General features: G+C 38.6%; 1 protein-coding gene across 1 annotated transcript in view; it reads right to left on the reverse strand.

The window, feature by feature from the left end:
• Positions 1-1,116: 1,116 nt before the first annotated feature.
• TRAF3 (TNF receptor associated factor 3) overlaps positions 1,117-25,114 on the reverse strand; it is a 113,766-nt gene continuing 89,768 nt past the window's right edge. Inside the window, exons 9-13 of the mRNA XM_083360234.1 lie at positions 22,336-22,410; positions 19,444-19,536; positions 16,012-16,152; positions 4,565-4,739; positions 1,117-2,374 (exon numbers count right to left, since the gene is read on the reverse strand). Of these exons, the coding sequence (XP_083216360.1) occupies positions 1,803-2,374; positions 4,565-4,739; positions 16,012-16,152; positions 19,444-19,536; positions 22,336-22,410 (1,056 nt within the window). The 3' untranslated portion in view covers positions 1,117-1,802. The remainder of the gene's footprint in view (positions 2,375-4,564; positions 4,740-16,011; positions 16,153-19,443; positions 19,537-22,335; positions 22,411-25,114) is intronic.

The following is a 25,114-nucleotide window of genomic DNA, read 5'->3' on the forward strand; positions in this document are numbered from 1 at the left end:
CTCAAGTTACACAGCACCCATGCAATTAAGCAGCACCCACATGGTTGGTGTACGCTCAAGCTATGCCATTAGACTTACTAGTCTCACAAAGGACTATTAAACAGAATTCTGTGGGTTGCAATCAGCATGATTTAAAGGCTGGAGAATGCTTTCTAGTAAAGCTCAGGTAGTTATTTAAATAGGAGGCTCCTGTGGGTTTCCTGTCAGTTTGCCAGAAAACCGTCACTGTGAATTGGCTAGCAAATCTATTCTCTCACAATTCTGAACTGAGCCAAATTGAAATGATTAGCTCTGCTACTTCGAGGCATTTTATCATGCAGTAGTTTCACTACTGCTTTGGAAACCGAAGGGGCACTGTCAGAAGTCCTAGCTCCATAGGAGCACTGTGAACAAAAATATAGCACCTGAATAAGTAGTATTTCATTGATGGAAACCCTGGCAAGCCAGACACACATTTGGGTTTCCATTTCTGTACGCTGCAAAATATTGGTGGGTTTTACAGATCAGTCAGCACATTATGCCTAAAGTCCAGTTAAAACAAGTATTCTAACGATTGGAAATTAAAGTCTGAATACAAAACTATGAGCTACAAAGCAGCACATCACAGCTAAGGCACATGAATGCATGCACGCCACCATATCTCCATTAAGACACTGCTTTCTCCTAACGGATATCCTCTGTAAGATAGAAAAATTACTACCTAGAGGATGAATTAGCAGTTTCCCATATAGGTATTACTCAGTACTACGCCTCCTCTCAAACCCAAAAAATATGTTGCACATTTATGCTTTAGCAAAAAATATAATATAATATGTTTATATACACACATCTATTTTATAGAGCTTGGTCTGAGCGCATGAGGCAGAACTTTAAAAACATACAGGATTCCATTTAGAACTCCAAAGTTCAACAAATGCCCTATTTTAGGGTGAAAATTATAAATCTGATAATGATGCACAGCATCCATGAGTGATTTTTTTTCTTAATTTTGAAATAGTGTCATTAACTACGACATATATTGTAGGTTTACATTTCTAAAGAGAAATAACAGCAGTATTGATTAGTTTCTTTTCATATCACAAGTGATAACCTGCATTTGATCTTTTTTTTCTTCCAAGAAATATCAGTCTATCAACAGTTTTAAAATAAAATGTTTTCTGTAGCAATTAATAGAACTCTAAACAAAAATATGACTCTGATTTAGACATTTTCAAGAAGATCTAGACATTTTTGTCAAGGTCTTCTGACAAAGTAATTTTTAAAACAGAGACCAGATGAGGCCTTAAAAATAGACAATATACTGTATTTCAGACAACATTGCACTTAGATGTTCAAAGTAATAATATCTTTAACTGCAACAATACTTCATAATTTCTTCTTCTTTTTACTTAACATGCTGACAGTTTCTAGCTAACCCACATGTGAACTTTTATTTTCTAGTTAAAATGAAAGTAAAGTCTGATGTCGTATTCAGCATAAGATACTTTGTTTTTTTCCTCTCCCAAATTATTGTCAATAAATTACAAAAAGCTTTTCTGACAGTGATCTTTGTCTTCATGAGGGTTAAGTAACTTGCCAGAACTTGAAGTGTTCCTATTAGTTTAGAAAATACACCACAATTATGGTTTCTTAATGGGTTGCTATGTTTGCCATTGGACCCTATGTAAGTTATACCTCCAAACTCTTCCTCTGTTAACATAAAGTGGTCCTCTCTGAGCTTTAAGGACCTCTCATTGAAGACAGATATAAAAAAGAGCCCCAAATGGAGTTGTCTTCTGTTGAATCTGCCTTTCTGCTATATGTCAGGGGTCTGGTAGATCCGAAGTATCCACTATGACTTTAATAAAAATAGTATCATCTTTAATATATGTTCCATTTTCTAGAACAGTTTGTGCAACAAAGACTGGGCAGCCAGATGCAATATTCATTTCCCCAGTGGGTTTCTTGAAACTACTGCTGTTGGGGTCTGGCTTGAACGCATCTCCTAAGTGGCGCCGAGAAGGTCCTTGATCCATCAACATAAGAGTGACCTTTTGCTTGAATGGCCAAGGAAGCAATGCATCGTATTCTCCCCGCATTATAACAAAGAACAAAGACAAGTGCGTCCCTTTGCCCATCCCATCTCCATTGAGGTAAACCCTGGCACACATCTTATAGCCAAAGTATCCTGTATAAAATGGTTGGCTATATAAGGACAAAGTCTTCCCCATAACAGCCTCTTGCTTTCGACGTTTATAATCTCGAATTTTCCAGATTAATACTCCATTGTAACTTGCTGTTTCCAGGACTTGAAATCGTAGGTCCATGTCTGCCAGACGGATGTCATGAACACTTAGCATTTGATCATGTCTCGATAACTGTGATTCTAGAAGACCTAGAAAGAAAACAAGGGACTTTAGATTTTTAAAAATGTCAAAGGGACAGTTTTCCCATTATGTTGCACTTCTTTCTTCATTTACACCCACTCTTTGTTTAGTAACCGAGTTTGTTCCAACGACTAGGTCTTTAAGCAATGTAATTGCTAAATGAACATGTAACCCTTGCTGCAAAGATCACTGGTTGCTGCCATCTCTTTCAGATAAAGTTGTCTTGTACAGCTACACAAGTGTTAATTCTCACTCCAGTGGGCATTGTCAGACACACAAAATTTGGTCATCAATGAATGTATTGGTTGTAAAATTAATATTTTATTACCATCATATTTGTGAATGGTAGCTGATCAAGGTAGTTGTTTAACAATGAGTGGGTATATAATACTTGAGAATTCAGTGTGAAAAACACCCAAACCTGCAAAAGATGTTTCCATAGTATTAAAAATGTAAAAAGCTTAGGGTGAAATTAATGATCACATAAAAACAAGTCTTCAGAAATAATTTTCTGAAAAATTATTTTCTGCAAAATTACACAAAGAAAAGCCTTCTTTCCTGCAGTGTGACTAAGTATTGAATGTCCATTTATTTATACTCATCATTTCAATTTATTTAGCCACCCATGAAAAATGAATGATTCTGGGCAGCTAACAGCATTTAAAAACACCATATAAGCAGATACAAATTATACACATTGAACTGTAAGCTGCCCAGAGTCATTGACTGAGATGGCCATAGAAGTTGAATTAAATAAATAAGTAATCAGCAACTGAAGTAAAAAACCAAAACCATATAATCAATACCACCACATCACAGCCTCTGCAACACATTTGGATGGAATGGGGCAACTCGCTGCAAGTCAACTCACTACAGACAGCTCACTTTGACCAACTTGCCACAGCCAACTTGCCACAGGACAACTCACGGGGGAAAAAATTAACAATTCAATTATTATTTAATTATTTAAAATAAATTTAAAAATATTTTAATTTTTGTCATTCACATTTTGTTCTGTCCTTTTGCATCCATTCTTTAATGATTCTATTTCCACCATTTCTTTGATATTAGTCCTGCAGTGAGTTGTCCATGGCAAGTTGTCCCTGGCGAATTGTCATAGACCCCATCTGGATCTCCAAGATAAGTGACACAACTATGTCTTTATGGTCTTGTTTCAGGCCAGCAAGGAAGAGGCATATCTAATCTCTGGATAAAAGATGCTCCAAAGGGTGAATGCAAGCTTGTGTAGTAGATGTGGGGGAAGATATGTGTGCAGTTATTTGCACACATACACAGAAACTGAAATTATTTTTCTGTGGTTTAAATGTTCTATTATTCTAGTTGAATGTTTTTTTTAATATTAATGGGGCTTTGATCTCTCTCAGAATTCTCCTCAGTAAATCAATTCTCCATGTTTACAAGAATCATCTTCCTCTCTTTGGAATGGGAGCTTATGACATTTCAATCACCAGCAGAAGCAACAAGAATCTTACCTAAACTTTTAAGCTCTGAATGACTATAGTAATGCTCTGTAATGAAAAGAGTAATTCAAGGTGCTTGAACAGATGGCAATCCTTTTATATGCTAATTTGTCTTTCAATTGACTAAACAGTATTGTGTGAGCCTGTTAGAAAGGTACATGTCATATTGCTAATTGGTGGCTTTATTGCTTCATTCAAATGAGGCAATGACCTTTTATTTTATCAGATCCCATTGTGCTGCTCAGAAGAAAGATTCCTCTGAACTAAACATGTATGATGTTAAGCCTTATAGTAGAGGTAACCTCAAGCTATAAATGGGGAATGGATCAAGCAAAATATAATTAAATAAGTTTTTCTACTTACTTTAGAAGGCAATTGCTATTCATTTTATGAATACATCCACACATATTTTATATACTGCATTTCAAGAAATGAAATTTCTTTGGAATTCTGAAAAGTTAAGCGCTATCAAAAGTTAAGCATTATCAACCATATGGCTCTTAGCAAACTATATATACTACTTTGCTCTGATGGGGTTTGACAGGAGAATACCTCAATTGGTTTAGCAGCATACTCTAAAACAAACATTATGCAAATTAATCAAAGAATTAGGTTAAAGAAATAGAAAACTTGCAAGAAGTTACATGGAAGCAGCATTTCAGAATCTCTAATTTGTCAGAATCTGGCATTACTTCACCATCTCATGTTCAAACTTACCTGTGTTTCTAGCTCCTTGCCCAGTACTTTTATCAATGCTTTCCAGTTCAGTCACCCTGTTCTGGAGGGACTCAACGCTACTCTTCATGCTGTCTGCTTCTTCCCAGTTCTGTCGGAAAGGTCGGATCTCTTTGTCTAGTTCTTTCAGCTTCTCAGCTTGACTATCTATTACCCGCTTTAAAAAAATAAATAAATTGCATAAACATAGAACAACTCCAGGAAAATAACATACAGGGAACACTTAACACTGTACAAGAAAGTTACATATAATTATAAAGAATTTCAAATAAACCAAGCATAACTGCCTAGTCATGCTACGGCATAGGTCGGCAACCCGCGGCTCCGGAGCTGCATGCGGCTCTTTAAGCCGTCTCCTGCAGCTCCCGGTCGCCCGGTGTGCGCGCGCACCTCTCCAAACGGGCGGAGGTGCGCGTGCACCACTCCGAATGGGAGGGGGTGCGCGCGCACCACTCCAAAGGTTTGGAGAGCTGAGTGCGCACCTCTCGGAACAGGCAGAGGTGCGCGCGCACCACTCCGAATGGGAGGAGGTGAGCACGCACCACTCCAAAGGTTTGGAGGTGCGCGCGCACCTCTCGGAACGGGCAGCGGCGGTACCCGTTTGGAGACCTGCTGGTGCCAGTTTGGAAAGCTGTTGCGGCCCGTTTACAGAGCTACCGCCTTCAGTAGCTTTGTAAACGGGCCGCGGCAGCTTTCTAAACCGGCACCAGCAGGTCTCCAAACGGGTGTTCGGGCAGAGGTGCGTACGCACCTCTCCAAAGGTTTGGAGAGCTGCGCGCGCACCTCTCGGAACGGGCAGAGGTGGTACCCATTTGGAGACCTGCTGGTGCCGGTTTGGAAAGCTGCCGCGGCCCGTTTACAGAGCTACCGCCTTCAGTAGCTTTGTAAACGGGCCGCGGCAGCTTTCTAAACCGGCACCAGCAGGTCTCCAAACGGGTGTTTGGGCGGAGGTGCGCACGCACCTCTCCAAAGGTTTGGAGAGCTACGCGCGCAGGTCTCCAAATGGGTACCGCCGCTTCCCGTTCCAAGAGGTGTGCGCGCAGCTCTCCAAACCTTTGGAGAAGTGCGCACGCACCTCCGCCCGAACACGCGTTTGGAGACCTGCTGGTGTTCGGGCGGAGGTGCAGTTTGGAGACCTGCTGGTGCCGGTTTAGAAAGCTGCCGCGGCCCGCAGCAGCTTTCTAAACCGGCACCAGCAGGTCTCCAAACAGGTGTTCGGGCGGCAGTTTGGAGGTCCCGGGGGTGGCTCTGGCGGCGCCCGGGCTGAAGGCGGCGCCGCAACCCAGCGCCCGTCACCAGGGAGACCCGTCACCGCTGGTGTGCAGGAGCGTCCACATAAAAAAAGTGGAACCACGCGCATGTATCCACGCAAGCGCATGCGCAAAAACTAAAACATTTTGCGCATGCGCAAAACATTTTGTTCTATGCGCATGCGCGGTTGCACGCATGCGGTTCCCACTTTTTTTAATGTGTGATGGAACCGGTTCCCAGTGCCTCTTTTGCTTTTTCAGGTTGCCGACCCCTGTACTATGGTATTACTCACCCATCTAAAGGTAAAGGCAGGGCTTTTTTGTCACAGAACGCTCAGAACGGAGTTCCGGCACCTTTTCTGGATGGAACCTTGTAGGGTAGGCAAGGCGGGTTGTATGACATGTGTGAGTTCCAGCACCTTTTTCTTTTACAAAAAAGCACTGAGTAAAGGTAAAGGTTCCCCCCCACATGCGTGCTAGTTGTTTCCAACTCTAGGGGCCGGTGCTCATCTCCGTTTCAAAGTCGAAGAGCCAACGCTTGTCTGAGGACGTCTCCGTGGTCATGTGGCCAGCATGACTAGATGCCAAAGGCACACGGAACGCTGTTACCTTCCCACCGTAGTGGTCGCTATTTTTCTACTTGCATTTTTACTTGCTTTCGAACTGCTAGGTTGGCAGAAGCTGGGACAAGTAACAGACGCTCACTCTGTTATGCGGAACTCAGGATTCGACCCGCCAAACGGCCGACCTTCTGATCGACAAGGTCAGCGTCCTAACCCTCTGAGCCACCGTGTCCCTTTACTCACCCATCTAATAAACCTTATTAATGCAAAACAATTAAGTGAAAATAAAATTTAAGGAAACTTACAATCTCTGCAAATCTTTTCAATAAATTTCGAACAAATGAATATTTTTAGCATCCATTTAGATAATAATAATAATAACAATAACAATAACAACAACAACAACAACAATAATAATAATAATAATAATAATAATAATAATAATAATAATAATAATAATAATTTGGAAGGGACCTTGGAGGTCATCTAATCCAACCCCCTGCTCAGGCAGGAAACCCTAAAACATTTCAGACAAATGGCTGTCCAGTCTCTTCTTAAAAACTTCCAGTGTTGGAGCATTCACCACTTCTGGAGTCAGGTTGTTCCACTGGTTAACTGTTCTAACTCTCAGGAAGTTTCTCCTTAGTTCTAGGTTGCTTCTCTCCTTGACTAGTTTCCATCCATTGCTTCTTGTCCTGCTTTCAGGTGCTTTGGAGAATGGCTTGACTCCCTATTCTTTGTGGCAGCCCGTGAGATATTGGAACACTGCTATCATGTCACCCCTCACCCTTCCCTTCATTAAACTACACGTACCCAATTCCAGCAACCGTTCCCTATATATTTTAGCCTCCAGTCCCCCAATCATCTTTGTTGCTCTTCTCTGTACTCTTTCTAGTGTCTCAACATCTTTTTTACATCGTGGTGACCAAAACTGGATGCAGTATTCCAGGTGTGACCTTACCAAGGCATTGTAAAGTGGTATTAGTACTTCATGTGATCTTGATTCTATCGTTGGCTCATATTGAAATGATTGTCCACTAGAACTCCGAGATCCCTCTCACAGTTACTACTATTGAGCAAGGTACCACCTATACTATACAGTTGCAAGAAAAAGTATGTGAACCCTTTGGGATTATGTGGTTTTTTGCATGAATTGGCCATAAAATGCGCTCTAAACGTCATGTAAGTCACAACAATAGAAAAACACAGTCTCCTTAAAATAATACTACACAAACATTAGCTGTTGTCATGTTTTAATTGAAGATAAGATGGAAACATTCACAGTGCAGGATGGAAAAAGTATGTGAACCTTTGGACTTAATAACTGGTTGACTCTCCTTTGGCAGCAATAACCTCAACCAAACGTTTCCTGTAGTTGCAGATCAGACCTGCACAACGATCTGGAGTAATTTTGGACCACTCCTCTGCACAAAACTGTTTCAGTGTAGCAATATTCTTGGGATGTCTGGTGTGAATCGCTCTCTTAAGGTAATGCCACAGCATTTCAATCGGGTTGAGGTCGGGGACTCTGACTGGGCCACTCCAGAACGTGTATTCTGTTCTGTTGAAGCCATTGTTTTGTTGAATTACTTGTATGCTTTGGGTCATTGTCCTGTTGCATCACCCATCCTCTGCGGAGCTCCAGTGGCGGACAGATGGTCGTACGTTTTCCTGCAAAATGTCCTGATAAACTCTGGAATACATTTTCCCATCAATGACAACAATCTGCCCAGGCCCTGAGGCAGCAAAGCAACCCCAAACCATGATGCTCCCTCCGCCATGTTTTACTTTGGGGATGAGGTTTTGATGTTGCTGTGCTGTGCCATTTTTTCTCCACACATAGTGTTGTGTGTTTTTCCCAGACAACTCAATTTTGGTTTCATCTGTCCATAGTATATTTTCCCAGTAATGCTGTGGAACATCCAGGTGCTCTTTTGCAAACTTCAAACATGGACAGATGAAACCAAAATTGAGTTGTCTGGGAAAAACACACAACACTATGTGTGGAGAAAAAATGGCACAGCACAGCAACATCAAAACCTCATCCCCAAAGTAAAACATGGCGGAGGGAGCATCATGGTTTGGGGCTGCTTTGCTGCCTCAGGGCCTGGGCAGATTGTTGTCATTGATGGGAAAATGTATTCCAGAGTTTATCAGGACATTTTGCAGGAAAACGTACGACCATCTGTCCACCACTGGAGCTCCGCAGAGGATGGGTGATGCAACAGGACAATGACCCAAAGCATACAAGTAATTCAACAAAACAATGGCTTCAACAGAACAGAATACACGTTCTGGAGTGGCCCAGTCAGAGTCCTGACCTCAACCCGATTGAAATGCTGTGGCATGACCTTAAGAGAGCGATTCACACCAGACATCCCAAGAATATTGCTACACTGAAACAGTTTTGTGCAGAGGAGTGGTCCAAAATTACTCCAGATCGTTGTGCAGGTCTGATCTGCAACTACAGGAAACGTTTGGTTGAGGTTATTGCTGCCAAAGGAGGGTTAACCAGTTATTAAGTCCAAAGGTTCACATACTTTTTCCATCCTGCACTGTGAATGTTTCCATCTTATCTTCAATTAAAACATGACAACAGCTAATGTTTGTGTAGTATTATTTTAAGCAGACTGTGTTTTTCTATTGTTGTGACTTACATGACGTTTAGAGCGCATTTTATGGCCAATTCATGCAAAAAACCACATAATCCCAAAGGGTTCACATACTTTTTCTTGCAACTGTACCTGTGCATTTGATTTTTCCTGCCTAAATGTAGAATCTTACTTGTTTCACCACTGAATTTCATTTTGTTAGATAGCGCCCAGTGTCCAAGTCTGTCCAGATCCTCCTGTATCTTATGTCTATCTTCTGGAGTATTGGCTATTCCTGCCAGTTTGGTGTTGTCTGCAAATTTGATGAGTTCCCCATCTATCCCCTCATCCAAATCGTTGATGAAGATGTTGAAGAGCACTGGGCCCAGAACAGAGCGCTGGGGCACCCCACTACACACTTCCTTCCATGTAGATGCAGTTCCATTGAGGACCACACGCTGAGTACGGCCAGTCAGCCAGCTACAAATCCATCTGGTGGTGATGCTGTCTAACTCACATTTTTCTATCTTACCATCTACTTTATCAAATCGTTGATGAAGACCTAGAACAGAGCCCTGGGGCACCCCCATTACACACTTCCTTCCACCTACATGCAGTTCCATTGAGGACCACACACTCAGTACAGCTGGTCAGCCTGCTATGAATCCATCTGGTGGTGATTCTGTCTAACCCGCATTTTTCTTTCTTATGAAGTAGAAGGTTGTGATCTACTTTATGAAATGCCTTACTGAGGTCCAAGTAAATTAGATCCACAGCATTCCTCTGATCCACTAATTTTGTCACTTGGTCAAAGAATGCAATAAGATTTGTCTGGCATGATCTGTTTTTGACAAACCCATGTTGGCTTTTAGTGATGACTTTGTTAGCATCAAGGTGTTCGCTGATTTGTTGTTTGATTATCTTTTCCAGAATCTTCCCAGGTATTGAGGTTAGGCTGATAGGTCTGTAGTTTCCAGGATCTATTTTTTCCCTTTTTTGAAGATGGGAACTACATCAGCTCTCTTCCAGTCCTCTGGTAGTTCCCCAGTGCTCCAGGATCTTTGAAAAATATAGTTCAGTGGTTCTGAGATCACGTCTGCCAGTTCCTTGAGAACCTTGGGGTGTAATCCATCTGGTCCTGGTGATTTGAACTCATCTAGGCTGGACAGGTGCTCACTTACCATTTTCTTGCCTATCTTAACTTGCGTTTCTATTCTGTATTTTATGGCACTGTTTTTGGTAAGTTGGACTGTTTTTTCCCTTTGTGTAAAGACAGATGCAAAAAACGAGTTAAATAGTTCTGCTTTCTCCCTGTTGCTTATCACCTTCTTGCCACTTTCCCCCACTAATGGACCAATCATTTCCTTTACTTTTTTCTTGTTTTTTACATGTTGAAAGAAGCTTTTTTGTTACTTTTGACTTTGGTCACAAGCCTTAGTTCGTTTTGAGCCTTAGCTTCCCTCACTTCATCTTTGCAGGCATGGGCTATTTGCTGATATTCTGCGTTAGTTATGTGCCCCTCTTTCCACTTCTTATACTTGTCTTTATCTTTCAATTTATCAGAGAGTTCTTTATGCAGCCATGCTGGTTTCTTTTGAGAGCTATTATTTTTCTTCTTTGATGGTATTGTGCTAGACTGGGCCTTTATTATCTCACTTTTCAAAATTTCCCAAGCTTCTTGAGTTGTTTTCCCCTTTAGCATTCTCATCCATGGAATTCTTCCCAAGGTCTCTCTAAGTTTATTGAAATTAGCTCTTTTAAAGTCCAAGACTCTAGTTTGACTGTGTTCTATTGCTTGTGCTTCCAGAATGTTGAATTCCAATATTGCATGATCACTTCCCCTCAGGGTTCCTGTGGCTTCGACACCTTCTATCATTTCATCTCTGTTAGTGAGAATTAAATCCAATATCCCCTAGTTCCCTTCTCTACTTTTTGGGAGAGAAAGTTGTCTGCTAGGTTTGTCAGGAATCTGTTTGATCTCCCACTTGGTGCAGAGTTTGTCTCCCAGTTGATATCAGGGTAATTAAAGTCCCCCATTACTAATGTGATGTGCTTCCTACATACCTTAGTTAGCTGAATAGCAAAAAGTTCATCTATTTCCTCTGTTTGGTTGGGCGGCCTATTGTATACACCTATGGCAATGTCATTTTTTCCCCTTTTATACTGACCCAAATGCATTCAAGTTTACAGTTTACATCATTCTTGTGCTCTATTTCTGTAGAGATAAAGTTATTTCTTATATAGAGAGCAACTCCACCTCCTCTTTTGTTTGGTCTGTTTCTTTTAAATAATTTAAATCCCTCTAGCTGTGTGTTCCATTTGTGGGTTTCGTCCCACCATGTTTCCGTAATGGCAACAATATCATATCCGCCCTCATTTACCTGAATTTCTAGTTCACCCTGCTTACTGTTCATACTCTGTGCATTGGTGTATAGACATTTGAGTCCTTTATGACTGTCCCTGTGTTTACTTGCTACATAACGCGTGTGGTGCCTGAGTTCCCCTATTTTCTTAGATTGCTGGGGACAGTGATGTTCTCTATCAATTAACCCACTGTCCCCGTTGTTTAGTTTAAATATTCCTCCAGAAAAGCTGTGAATTTATTGCCAAGTAACTCAGTCCCTTTCGTGGATAGATGCAGACCATCTCTTTTGTACATTTTTTCATTGGACCAGCTACAGACATCGTGACTAATATAACCAAAGCCTTCTCCTTTACATCACTCCTTTAGCCAAATATTAAATTCTGCTATACACTGGCCTTTTCCATTTTTCTCCTTATACACTGGTAAAACTTCTGAAAAAGTGAGCCTGCAGCCTATTCTGCTGAGTTCCTGCCCCAAGCTCTGGAAATCATTCTGCACAGAGAGTACATCTTTTGGGACAGATCGTTAGTGCCAAGATGTACAATAGCCTCCACATCACAGTCCTTGCTGGCATTCTTGATTATTTTAGAAATACGCTTCTTGACCCTACTGCCAGTAGCACCTGGAAGACACCTGACCTCTTTCAAAACCTCTGTGTCCTTTCCTAAATTTACATCCCTTATAATTGAATCACCAACCAGAAGGTAGCTTCTCTTTTTGGATGCCTTTCTGTTCTTGGAAGACTGGTGCGTAATACCAGATTCGCACTTCTCCCTGTCGAAAACAAGTTTTTCATCTTGGACCACGATCCCCTGCTTATTTGAGTTATTATCACAGATACCTTTACTTGTCTCCTTAATGTCCCTGTTAAGGTCAGAAAGGGCACTGTATCTGTTGTGCAGGGACACAGCAAAAGCTTTGTGTTTTTGGTTCACAGATCTCACCCTGCCAGATCCCACGGTTCTCTACACTGCCCTTCTCCTGCAGGATCTTTGTGGTAGAGGGAGCTGATAGCACGAAGGCTCAATAGATTAGAAGGGCTGAACTTGACACCTAATTTCTGCCTGAAGAGCACAGATTACAGACCCTAGATAAATAATCTGTCCTTGTAGACTAGTGATTTGTGTACAGATAGGACATTTTTCCAGTTTGAAAAGAGTGCTGTGAAAGACAGCTGCAAAACAAGTGTTGCACTGAACTAAGCCAGAAATGCTGAGATGAAAGGAATCTCAGATGCACGTGCCCTGAATGTACCACCCCTATTTTTGATTTTTAGTTATATGATTCACGTGCCTAATGGCGTGCGGGCCGCTAGTTTGCTCCTCCACCCACCTTCTTCTTAACTCACAGTATTGTAGCTTTTCCCAGCAGCCTCTGGCAGTTTAAAAGCAAAGAGGGTCCAATCAGCAAGGGCATAGTTACTTTGCTCCTGCACCCACCTTCTTCTTAACTCACAGTATTCACTAAGAAAGAAATTTTACTGAAACATTTATATAACACAATACCACTATTACAGTTGCAATGGGGTGGGGGAGAAACGGTATATTGCTATATTCTTTTTGGCCAGGCAAAATCAACAGAGTTGTTAGAAACAGCAAGTTTGTGATTGAGAAAAATCTTGGGTTGGAAAATTTGTTCCCTGTTCCTCTCTGACTGTACCAGTTCCATCACTGCAAAATATAAATGTATCATGCAACCTGAAAGGAGTTCCAATTCCTGATCTTCAGTGGGCCAAGGGACATTAATAGGGCTTTTGCTCTTTAGTTATATACTACTCCATAGCGCTGTACAGCAGTCTCTAAGCAATTTACAGTGTCAGCGTATTGTCTGCAACAATCCAGGTCCTCATTTTACCAACCTTGGAAGGATGGAAAGTTAAGTCAACCTCGAGCCCCCTCAGAATTGAACTCCAGTGTGGGTAGAGTTAGCCTGCAATCACTGCACCACCACAGCTCTATTGTATTTTCTAATACAATACACTGCCCCATATAATTTGAAAAAGCAAAAATTTTAACTGGAAGAAATTGCAATCACGGGATTTGAAATGACAAGTATTACTATTCAAACCCAACTTAGAATATTTGCTCTAACTATAATGTTGTCTACTGAATCTATATTGTTATGGTAGGCAAAAGAAAATTAAGTAATTTCTGAATAATTTTTTATCAGTTGATCATTTTTGTTGCTCTTCTATTTGATTAAGATTTTTAAGCAAACCATTTATTTCATTTACCCATGAGTTGCAAGATAAATTGGCCAGGACAGATAATTTCATCTTGATCTAGAAGGAGAACAAGAGGAAATATTTTGTTTTTTATGTGGCGTCATTATGCCTTATCTGGATGTGCGAGCAAGCGAGCGAGCGAGCATGCGTGTGTGTGTGTGTGTATAAAAGCTTAAATCTCAGGCAGAAACAGTGAAATTTAAGGTTAATGGTATAGACAAAGAAATGTGATTTTCTCAATTTTCCACCCATTATTTCCTTCCATATTTATAACAGTTGAAAATTGAGTGAAATATCACATTTTCTCATATATTTTTTAAAAAGATACAAAATTGCTGAACAAGACTTTATGCTCAACAGATTGCTGAATCACACACCATACCTAAATTGGGCAATTGCATTGCCTTTCAAAAAAACACATTTAAAAAAAGTTGCCTAGAATATATTTTCTTTAACAAAAAGAATCAATTAGTTCTGAATTAATAAAATAGAGAGCGAGCTGTACCTATATTATTTTAACCCACTGGCTTTGGAAAAAGAAAGTCAATAACAATAATAATCAGCCTAACATATATACAGAATAATAATAATAATAATAATAATAATAATAATAATAATAATAATAATAATAATAATAATAATTATTATTATTATTATTATTATTATTTTATTTGTATACCGCCCTTCTCCCGAAGGACTCAGGGCGGTGAACAGGGCAAACATATAAAAGTACAAAGATACAAAAGTTAAAAAAGAATTAAACACAATGCCCAAGCTAAAACAATAAGTAAATATATTTAAAACAACAATAAAATCCCAACCCATCCCCCATCAGGCCAGGCCGGTTTGTTCGAACAAATAAGTCTTCAGATCGCGTCGGAAGGAGCGAAGGTCGGGCGCCATCCGGAGCTCAACCGGCAACCGATTCCATAAATCTGGGGCGCCCACAGAGAAGGACCTCCCCCTGGGGGCCACCAGACGACATTCTCTGACCGGTAGCACCCTGAGGAGGCCCTCTCTGTGGGAACGCACAGGGCGGAGGGAAGTTGATGCCGGCAGCAGGTGATCCCTAAGGTACTCCGGACCCATGCCATGTAGGGCTTTGAAAACCATTACCAGAACCTTGAATCTCACTTGGAAGACAACTGGGAGCCAATGCAGCTCACGGAGCAGAGGTGTAACATGGGAGTATCGGGAGACTCCCAACACAACTCTCGCGGCTGCATTCTGTACCAGTTGGAGCCTCCGAGTGGTCCTCAAGGGCAGCCCCATGTAGAGAGCGTTGCAGTAGTCTAAACGAGAGGTCACGAGCGCATGAGTGACCGTACGCAGGGCATCCCGGTCTAGATAGGGCCGCAACTGGCGCACCAGGCGAACCTGGGCGAAGGCCCCCCCTAGTCACAGTTACTATGTGATCTTCCAAAGTAAGCTGTGAATCTAGGAGGACTCCCAAGTTGCGAGCCCTATCTACGGGGGGTAATAGCTCACCCCCCATAGAAAGAGATGGAATATTCTGAATATCCCGAGATGCCGGTATGTACAGCCACTCAGTCTTGTTGGGGTTGAGTTGTTCCTCCCCATCCAGACCCGAACTGCTTCCAGGCAACGGGACATCACGTCGAGGGCATCACTGGGGTGGTTTGGGGTCGAAATAAAAAGCTGGGTATGGGTACTGATGATACCCAACTCCAAAACCACAAATGATCTCACCCAGCGGTTTCATGTAGATGTTGAACAGGAGAGGCGAGAGGACCGACCCCTGAGGAACTCCACAAGCGAGAGGCCTCGAGGTCGACCTCTGCCCCCCTGCCAACACCGACTGCGAACGTCCCAGGAGATAGAACCACTGAAAAACTGTGCCTCCCACTCCCAATCCCCTGAGACGCCGCAGTAGGATACCATGGTCGATGGTATCGAAAGCCGCTGAGAGGTCTAATAGGACTAGGACAGAGGAATATCCCCTGTCCCGGGCCCTCCAGAGATCATTCACCAGAGCAACCAATGCCGTCTCCGTGCTGTACCCAGGCCTGAAACCCGATTGGTACAGGTCTAGATAATCCGCTTCATCCAGGACCAGAGGGAGCTGATGCGCCACCACACTCTCAACAACCTTCGCAAGAAAGCGAAGGTTGGAGACCGGACGAAAGTTATTTATGTGTGTAATTTACATTGATAAATGAATGCCGCTAGTTGAGGTAGAAAGGTGACTATCAAACACATTTGGATTTACAAATAATGATATATATTTTCACCATAAAAGCTGTACCTGTGTGTATTCATAAAACTTCATAAAGATAACAAGGAACTATCAAAATTCATCTATATTGCACAGCCATGTTTTCTGAACACTTATCTATTCAGAAAAAGCTTATTACTGGGGAAACCTAAGAAAACGGTTTCTGCATTTTTTAAATGGAAAACAAGCCAAAATCTTACCTGCAAGTGATGTATTTTGGTTTCATTACTTCGCAGCATTTCCTTCTGTCTCTCAATTTCTATTTCAAAACTACAAATTTGATTATGTAAAGTTTGTATGCTCTTATTCTTTTCCAAGCTTTCATTCTGGAGCATGGCCACCTGGAAAAAAAAATCTACAATTATTCCTCCAAATGTGGAAAAGCTTCAGCTATCTCTCATGGTCAATGGATTACAAAAGAAGTAAGATGGTGATAATTGTGTCATCCTGCTTTGTCTCTTAAACAAAATAAACCTACTGGGGATTTGTTCTGTGGCCAGGAGTGAAGCTATTATATATGTAGTAATTAAGTGAAACTACAAATGATGAAAGCCAAAATCAGCCTGTAATATTTTTATGAATGAAATCACACAAAGGAAAAATGAAAGAGGGAAAGGCTTTGTTGATATTCCCTGAAAGTAATCAATCCATGCTTTTGTTTCCTTAAAATTCATAGCCAATTTTCTAGACTTTTGAACAGTTTCATAAAAGACTGCTAACTAATACATTTTATTCACAGCGTGTGTCACCCACAAAAACTTGCACATGGTTCATCAGTGTTTTTCCTTCCCCAAAAATATCTTGCACCTGGAATTCAGCCCTCGTCTTGCCAAAAGCACATTCTATATATTTGAAACTGAGAGCAGCTAGAAAAAAAATGTCCATGTAAAACACACCTTATTGCAAACTGCTAAGGATAAACATCTATGATCCACCCAACATGGCACTGACTATCAACAGTAAAAACACACCAAGATAGACAAACATCCATTTTTCTACCATCAGTAATTAAACTGTGTAAGATCAACTAACCCTTTTTTGTTTTAAAAAAAGAGAGGCTGCTCTCCCAACACCTTGCTCTGGAACCCGAACAGTATTTGCAGAATGTTGAACTATAAGAAACACAGAAACACAATGAAGATGTATGCCCAGGCATAGCAAAACTCTAAAAAGTCTATTTAGCTTACTTCCTACAGTTTCAGAGCCAGCCTCAGGCAGATTAGGTAACCTTCCATGGTGGTATCACGCAAGTAACATTCACCATTCCAGAAGTACTATTTTATATTCATATTAAGTTCCCCTGCTAATCTCAGCTCTATGAATAAGTGTTTATCCTAGAATTCTCTCATGGATTAACCCAGTATACCTGTTCATATATTCTTGTTGAAGATGACAAAGCAACAACACAATATCAAAGGCAATAAAATTTGCAAGAGATGAGATGATTCCTGACTATTTTAGAAAGGATGCTTATAAAGATATTCAGATTCTGCATTGGTACTTGTTACATGTAAGATGGTGCTGGAATCTGTAGCCTTTCAGATATTTTTTACTGATTACTGGACTGTATTGCCTTGGGCAGCTAGCCCTTCGAATCTAACAGGTCCCCAAATATGCATACCATAACATAATAATCTGTATTATTTTTCATATTATGTCTATTTATTAAGACAACCCATATAACAGAATGTTTCAAGCTTCTCACATAAAAATTTTCCCCCAAAACTGGTACTTTCCAGATGTTTTGACCAATTCTCATCAAAGACCATGCCACATGCAAATCACTTTGGAGTTGAAATCCAACATAACTAGATCAAAAGAAAGGTATTTTGAAAGAAATATTACATAAAGCTTTATTTAAAGATGAGAATCAGGATCAAATTTCACTTCAGATTATCAATATCAACACTTGAAAGCCAGTCTAATTTTCTTTTAACAAGGCACTAGCATCACACTTCTGAAAAAAAATAAGAATTGAATCTGTAACTTGTTTCTACCCCTAGAAAATGTTTTCCAACAAAAATGGCAAAGCCCACATTTCTGAAGAAACTATTGTTTAATTGCAATTTATATATGTCAAGTCCTAGGGCTGTTCTTTTGAGTCAGATTGAAAGGCAAAAGATGTTTCAGAATATGTATCTTCAACTCCTTAAACTAAGTACATTTTTCTAAGGATTGTGAAGGAACAGCTATGCACTAATGGGAAAAGATAAATCTGCTTTAAGCTACTGCAGATGGGTATGGCAAGGGCATCCTCACAAACTCCAAATCACATGCATGCCCTTTATTTGAGCAGTTGTGTTAGATGTCACTTCTACCTTTGAGCTGCCCTGGACAAAAAACATTCTTTTTATATATAAATTTTTATATATTATATATTTTTATATATTTCCACTAGAACAACAGCTGTACTTTGGTGAGGTAGCTGAGAACTTTGGCTATTTCCAGAAGAATTGTTAATGTTGCATACAGTAAAGATCTCTTATGCCATCACTCCATTTTGTCTTTTTTTCTTGGAACAAAGACAAACCATTTAATCAGAAATAGCACAACAGAAGCACAACTCTAAAAACATAGCATTTCTCTTGTTAGTTGGGGATAGGGATAGCGTAGAAAAGAAAACAATTCCAGTATCTGCAGTGATGCTCATTTCATCTCTCTGAAATGCTTTAAGGCATTGTGAGAACACACTCAAATGTTTCAGACATCTGCATGGGCACTAGTGATTTTGAGAAGTGCGCAAATAAACATTAAATTGATTTAGCTAACATCTTGAATACTTCAATTTAAATAGCAAATACTGACTTCTTCTGTTATTAGGGTGCAAGAAAGCTAGCATCATGACTGGTGGGTTTATTTCACATGTTATATAACATAGGAACACTGATAATGTGTGTGTATGTATATATGGTATGGTATGGTATGGTATGGTATGGTATGGTATGGTATGGTATGGTATGGTATGGTATGGCATGGCATGGCATGGCATGGCATGGCATGGCATAGCATAGCATAGTATAGTATAGTGTATACAGTGTAATGTTAAAAATGTGTATCCCGGAGTGTACTATATTTATTATAATTCTTCTTTGGGGGGAGTAAAGGAGGAAGAACAAGAAGAAAAAGGACTAGAGTGAAACTATTATAGATAAGTTTAAGTATACAATTTCATGATCCATCAAATAGAATAAACCTTAACTTTGCAATAAAATATAGCAGAAATTAATTCTGTGAATAATGCATTATGATTCTATGAGTAATTAAAAAAACCAGAAATTTTCTGGCACAGCCTCTGTTAGAGATTGTTAATCAGTTGTAAATGATAAAAGTCTTCATCTCTATTATTAAAAGTCCCCAACTCCTTTCTTTATGAGATGAACCCAATGGGAAATATTTTATGAGAAGCATCCAGCTAAAAGCACAAAATGAATATGCCATTGATTCATGAAAAAAACTATTTCAATGTTTATTTTTAACTATGAGGCAGTTTAGTTTGGATTTGCTTTTAAAGTCATTTCATTGCCTTTGAAACTAAAGAGTACTTAGATAACCACTCCAAATTCCAGAATTTTACCTGTGCTCCATTAGTAAAATATATTGAATAGGAAAGATAATGTGAGCAGGAGATGTACCTTATTTTCTAGACAATTACTCCACTCTTTCAATAAGTCTACATGCTGCACTGCTGAGGTGGCTTCATGTGCTTTAACTTGCTGGTTTGTTCCCTGTGACAAAGAATATATTTTAGCCAGCTTCATTTCTTAGCAAACCTACACTAAAGTATAGTATTGGCCCATCTACAATTGAACAATATTATATATTAACCCACTGATGCATTTTCAAACATATTACTGGAGACCTATTTACTGGAGTACAGATAAAAACACAGATTCAACTTTGCAATAATTAGTGATGCACCAAAAATTCTTCTTGAAAATTTAAAAACGTAACAACTACATTATCATTATTTCAAATCACATTTCAGAATCTTCATCTAACTGAAGGTTACGTAGTAATTTTTTTAACAGTAAAATGTTCCACAAATGCTACTCTATAGCAAATAATTATCTCAAAAAGTGGCAAAAACCCAGACTTTCTATCGTGTTGCCAATATTTCTTTAAAGAATTATGACCATCCAGTCATTCTCAGTTAAACCATCTCTTCCTTACATTGTTTTACTATGCAAATGTTAAGTTCCCTTATCCTTACAGTAAAACTTCCCTGGGGAAGCATCCTATACTAAAACCAAATAATGGGTGCTGGGCAATCTTCCATCTTTATACATGGTCATATGGAAATGGGTAGGGTTTTACCCTAGTAAAACTGGAGTTATCCACTTAAGATAATTTACAAGAGATTCAGTCAGACAAACAAAAAATGTTTTACAAAGCCACTATTATATGATATGACAGACATCAATGTAAAGGGAGTCTAGACAAATTCATAGTTAATAAAGTCATCAATGACAATTATATACCACCTTCTGTGGAAGAAAAGGAAAATATGATTTTTCCTGAAAAAAATCTAGTTGGTTATGTAGTGATAAGAGGACAAGACTACTGGCTCTGAGACGTTTGTATGATTTTAAAGTTCAGTGGCAACACAGCTGACTTTCACCAATTTCAAAAACTGAAGAATAATCAGTTTTTGAGATTGGTGAAGGTCAGCTGCGCTGCCAGAGATCACCAGCAGATCTGAAACCTATAAGTTTGGAGGGAGGGACACATCTTACAAGAAGGCAGTGACAAATTCTATCACTACTGTTGTTACGAAAACTACATGGATATGTCCATGAAGTCATAAAAAATGTGTTTTAACTCAATTACCTTCTTTCCCTGACAGAATAATAGAAATGACAGGAGATGGACATCATTAACAGTGTGGTTTTAAGGGCAATAGTTGTAGCAGTCATTTTCTTAGTTATATTAAAGTTCCACAGGAACAAACTTGGTAGATTGGATTAAAATTTCTAGGTTACCAAAATGCTTTTATACAGAGACAAGCAGTTTCAGCTGAATAGACTGAAATGAAAACAGTCAGACCCAGTTCAAATACCCCCAGAAATAGTAGCACTGCCTGCTTTAATAAAATAAAATTCCCTACTCTAAAGAATGTTGAGAACACTTTAGTGCTGTTAGACACAATATAGCTCAGCATCTTATATAATTAAATAAGAAATTATAATATACAGTACTTAAGGAAAAGACTGTATTTGCCATCTTTTTCTGTCATACTTTTAGTATACATGTCATTTTGATAAAGAATTATGGTGTAGAATGTTGCAAATGTATCCTTATAAATTTCACTATGTACATTGTGTTCAATATATTCAAACTCTATGCAAACACATATATATTCAAACATACAACATAAAAATAAAGAAGGAACATGAAGCAATGCTAACATGACAGACTATTTCTTCTTAGAGCAATTGTGTTATATGCAAACCACTTAATGTTTTGATTTTATCACTCAGTGCCATTTGGTGTCTAGAGCCTTTTAGAAGAAAATAGTTTATTTCTCTTGTTACTTCTTACTGATCTTATAGCATCGCTACATGGAAATATAGTCCACTTTTAAACAGTGAGAATGATAGCTCTATAAGGAACTTGGATTACACTACCCTTCCTTCCCAAAATATTGAAAAGTGTTAAACTATGGGGGACAAAGGATTTTGTGGATTCAACATTAGATTTTAAAAGTGGCAGTTAATATTCAAATAAATAAAGTTAAACCACAAGTCACACGTCTGCAAGGTAGATTAAAAATAAAAAAAGACATGCAAGGATTTTATTTCAGTGAGCTACTCTTTACCCCATCCTTTTTAATATAACTCTCTTGTTGGAATTTAACACTGATATCAAATCAGTAATTTTATTATAATTCTAGAAAAACATGTACTGCACAAATTTAAAATACATACATAGCATAGCCTTGCTAAAAAAAGAACCCATCTTCTACTATACTAATTTGTTTTTGCCGATTTAATTTTTATTGTCAAAAGTTAGACACAAGTCTGTTCACACTTACAATATTATTACCAGATTTGTACTGGGATAATATATTTAGTTTTCTTGAACACAATCCACTAAACTCTGAATCTATATGGAATACATATCTAAGCGAAATTCACAACAGCGGAAGTTACAGAGGTTTTTAGCCTGTTATGGATCTGATCCCTCTCAAACAGGAAGAATTGAAATGTTTCTTTTCTAAAGAAAAAAAATGTATTGCTGAAACAGCTGAAATAATTACAGTCTGCTTTCTTGAATTAAAAAATGTGTCTTGCATATTCTAAATTTGATATTCAAAACTCTTTAAACCATTTAAATTTCTAAAGTATGAAAAAAGAAAAGAAAAAGGACATTACTGTAAATCCAATATGAAGCTTTTAATCACTCAAGCAACTGGATGCATTCTCTCTTCATGGATAACAAGAGACATCAAGTCCAGTCCAGAGAGTTATTAATAATATTTTCTTATTGCAGACTTTCATCAAGTATATAAATCATTATATACTGACCTGAAAAGTGCAGCCATAACGCTTAAAACTACAGGTACTTGGGGCATTAATACATTCTGACAAATGTGCATTCAACTGTAATAGGAAAAAAATGTGAGTTTTTTGGGGGGATGGAAAATGTATGCATAATAAGATTAAAAATATATAGGGGATGCAATATAAGTTTGCATTGTGGTTGATTTGTTTTAGTTTGTTTTAAAACCATGTGTTCATATTACCTCCAGTTGTACTTGAGAGTATACACATACACATGTAATCACAGGAACATTCCAGTAGAATATACAAATTGACACATTTACAGTGAAACCTAATCAAATAATCATTTCATCTAATTTCAAAAGGATTTCAGTGTGTTTTTATCAAAAAGCCAATTTTTCAAGAGGTACATTAAATAACCTTGTGGGCCAATCATTCCAGATAAAGGTTTCACTGTATATAATGCACATCCTTCCCCATCAGGCCGCCTCCCAAATTTTTAATTCGAAACAATTTTTCATGCAAAATTCCAGTGATAAGAAAATAGAACATTTTGACAGAGACTTTAAACAAATATTGCATGAAACAAACATATACATTTGTAAATTAAAATTTATATTTACTAAAACAGCACATAGAAATAAAAGTTGCTTAAGTAACCACATGTTGTTTCACACTGTTTATATATATATATAAATTATCCTAATAGCTAAGAGCAGTGGAGAATAAAAGTAGATATAAGATAGGAAAAAGTCATATAGTAAAAAAAGGAACGGTCTTTATTATTCCACAAAAAGCTTTTGGATCCTCTAAAGCAGGGGTGCCAAACAGTTACATCATACAGAGGCTGCGCCCACCCCAGCTCTGGCAATGCAAAAAAAGTCATGATATGTTGCGACACATCACGTGACATGGTGAGTTTGACACCCGTGCACTAAAGCATCACTGAATACCGACTACACTGAAATCTTGGCTGCCTCATACAATGTCAGTGATCTCAAACATCCCTTGTTCCTCAACCCTCTGCTTGCATCTAATGGAGATCTGACTCAGGATCATGGAGTCTGTAATATCTCCACAGCTCAGCTTCCTGTTTATGGCATATAATAGATGCACAAGAAAAAACAGTTTTAGATTCACTCTATAGCATCAGAGTAAGAATAACTGCAGGTAACATGGGATATGCTATTTTTGTAAAGATTAAGAATTTTTTTAAGATGCTATAGAAATTGGGGGGGAGGGGGAGAAATCCAAGAAACACAACTTGCTAATTTTTAAATAAAGAAAAACAGCCAATCCATACTTCTTAAGAAGCAATTCTTTAAAATTGAACAATATCATCCTAGAGAAAAATCTAAGTGTAAAGAGAATGGCACAAATTCATTTTCCTGAACAAAAATCTAGGAATTATTTTTCCTTCCAGATCTCACAATTTTGCTTGGTCAATTTCATAGAATGAAAGCCATCTCCACTTTTTATGCAATCATACCCCCTGTACTACTCTTATTTTTTGGCCGGAGTTTTCATATTAGTGGGAGAGTTTCAAAACAGTGGAAAGATTACTATTTTACTGTTGGCAAATCAGGTGACTTAAGCAATAAGTTAGAGCCATATAAATTAGCTATTCTGCTATTTCAGAAAATTCTAGATAAACTTTCTTTATAATTTAAACTCAATAAAGTTCTCCCACAAAAGTATAACCTCAGCTATAATATTGGTTCGTAAGCTTTATTCAACTGTAATGATTTTTCTGAATTTATTAAATAATCTAGACATTACTTGCTCATTACAAAACCTGACCAACCGGTTATAGGGGTTTCCAACCTTGGCTGGCTGAAGAATTTTGGGAGTTGAAGCCCATAAGCCTATTTCTGAAAAAAATCTATTTCCCAGTCAATACTGAAACCACCAAATCTTATTAACTTTAGTGTAAATACTAAGAATTGTTGAATGTTTATTCTATACATAGTTCAAATACATCTTCTGAATAGTTCCCTCCCTGCTTCAAACCTGTTTCCATTGGGTCGGTAGACCTCTAATAAATGTTCTATCAAAAGAAGACATCCATATTAATCTCTGACCAATAAATACCAATAAACCCATCATACCATCATAATTTTTTTCTGATTAGCGTCAATGAATATGATTATAGTTATATACACTGAAGGTGAAGCATCACATTACTTCAATCAGTAATGCAAGACATCACCATTCACTTGAACTGCAAAGAAAAATTGCTTGTCAGGGTATGGAATGCTAAATAATCTACCCAAATTTCTCCTCTAGCACTTTTTTTTAAACCCAGGACAGTTTTGGAGTTCATTTGGAAAAGAAATTTGGGAATAAAATGACTAAAAAGGACTGGAGAAGCATTGCCAAGGAATGATTAATATATCTCCTGCACTGATTTTTGCTCAGACAGACCAAAACAAACAAACAATTTCATTTCAGATAGAATTTTTATCCTGTATGACCGAGTCCTCTTTATTGCAGGATGTAGGTATTTCGGCTAGATATTACATTATATTACATGTATATTACTTTAGCTTCCAGTACAAATAGCTTCTCAAATCAAAGAGACTATTGGAAGAAATAAATACAAATTTGTATGTTACTTTCTTAGAAATATTGTGCCCTCATGATTTATTGATTAATGTAAGTTATAAGGAAAAGATCACAGATTATGAACTGAGTTGCTCATGTCAGCTTAACAATCTAATGGCTCTAAACTTACCAAGCAATTACACAATTCCTAAAATCTTCTATACTACCTATTCATTAGAAAGAACAAACAGGTTTTCTG

Source organism: Vipera ursinii (genome assembly GCF_947247035.1).
Source record: "Vipera ursinii genome assembly, chromosome: 1".
NCBI lineage: Eukaryota > Metazoa > Chordata > Lepidosauria > Squamata > Viperidae > Vipera > Vipera ursinii.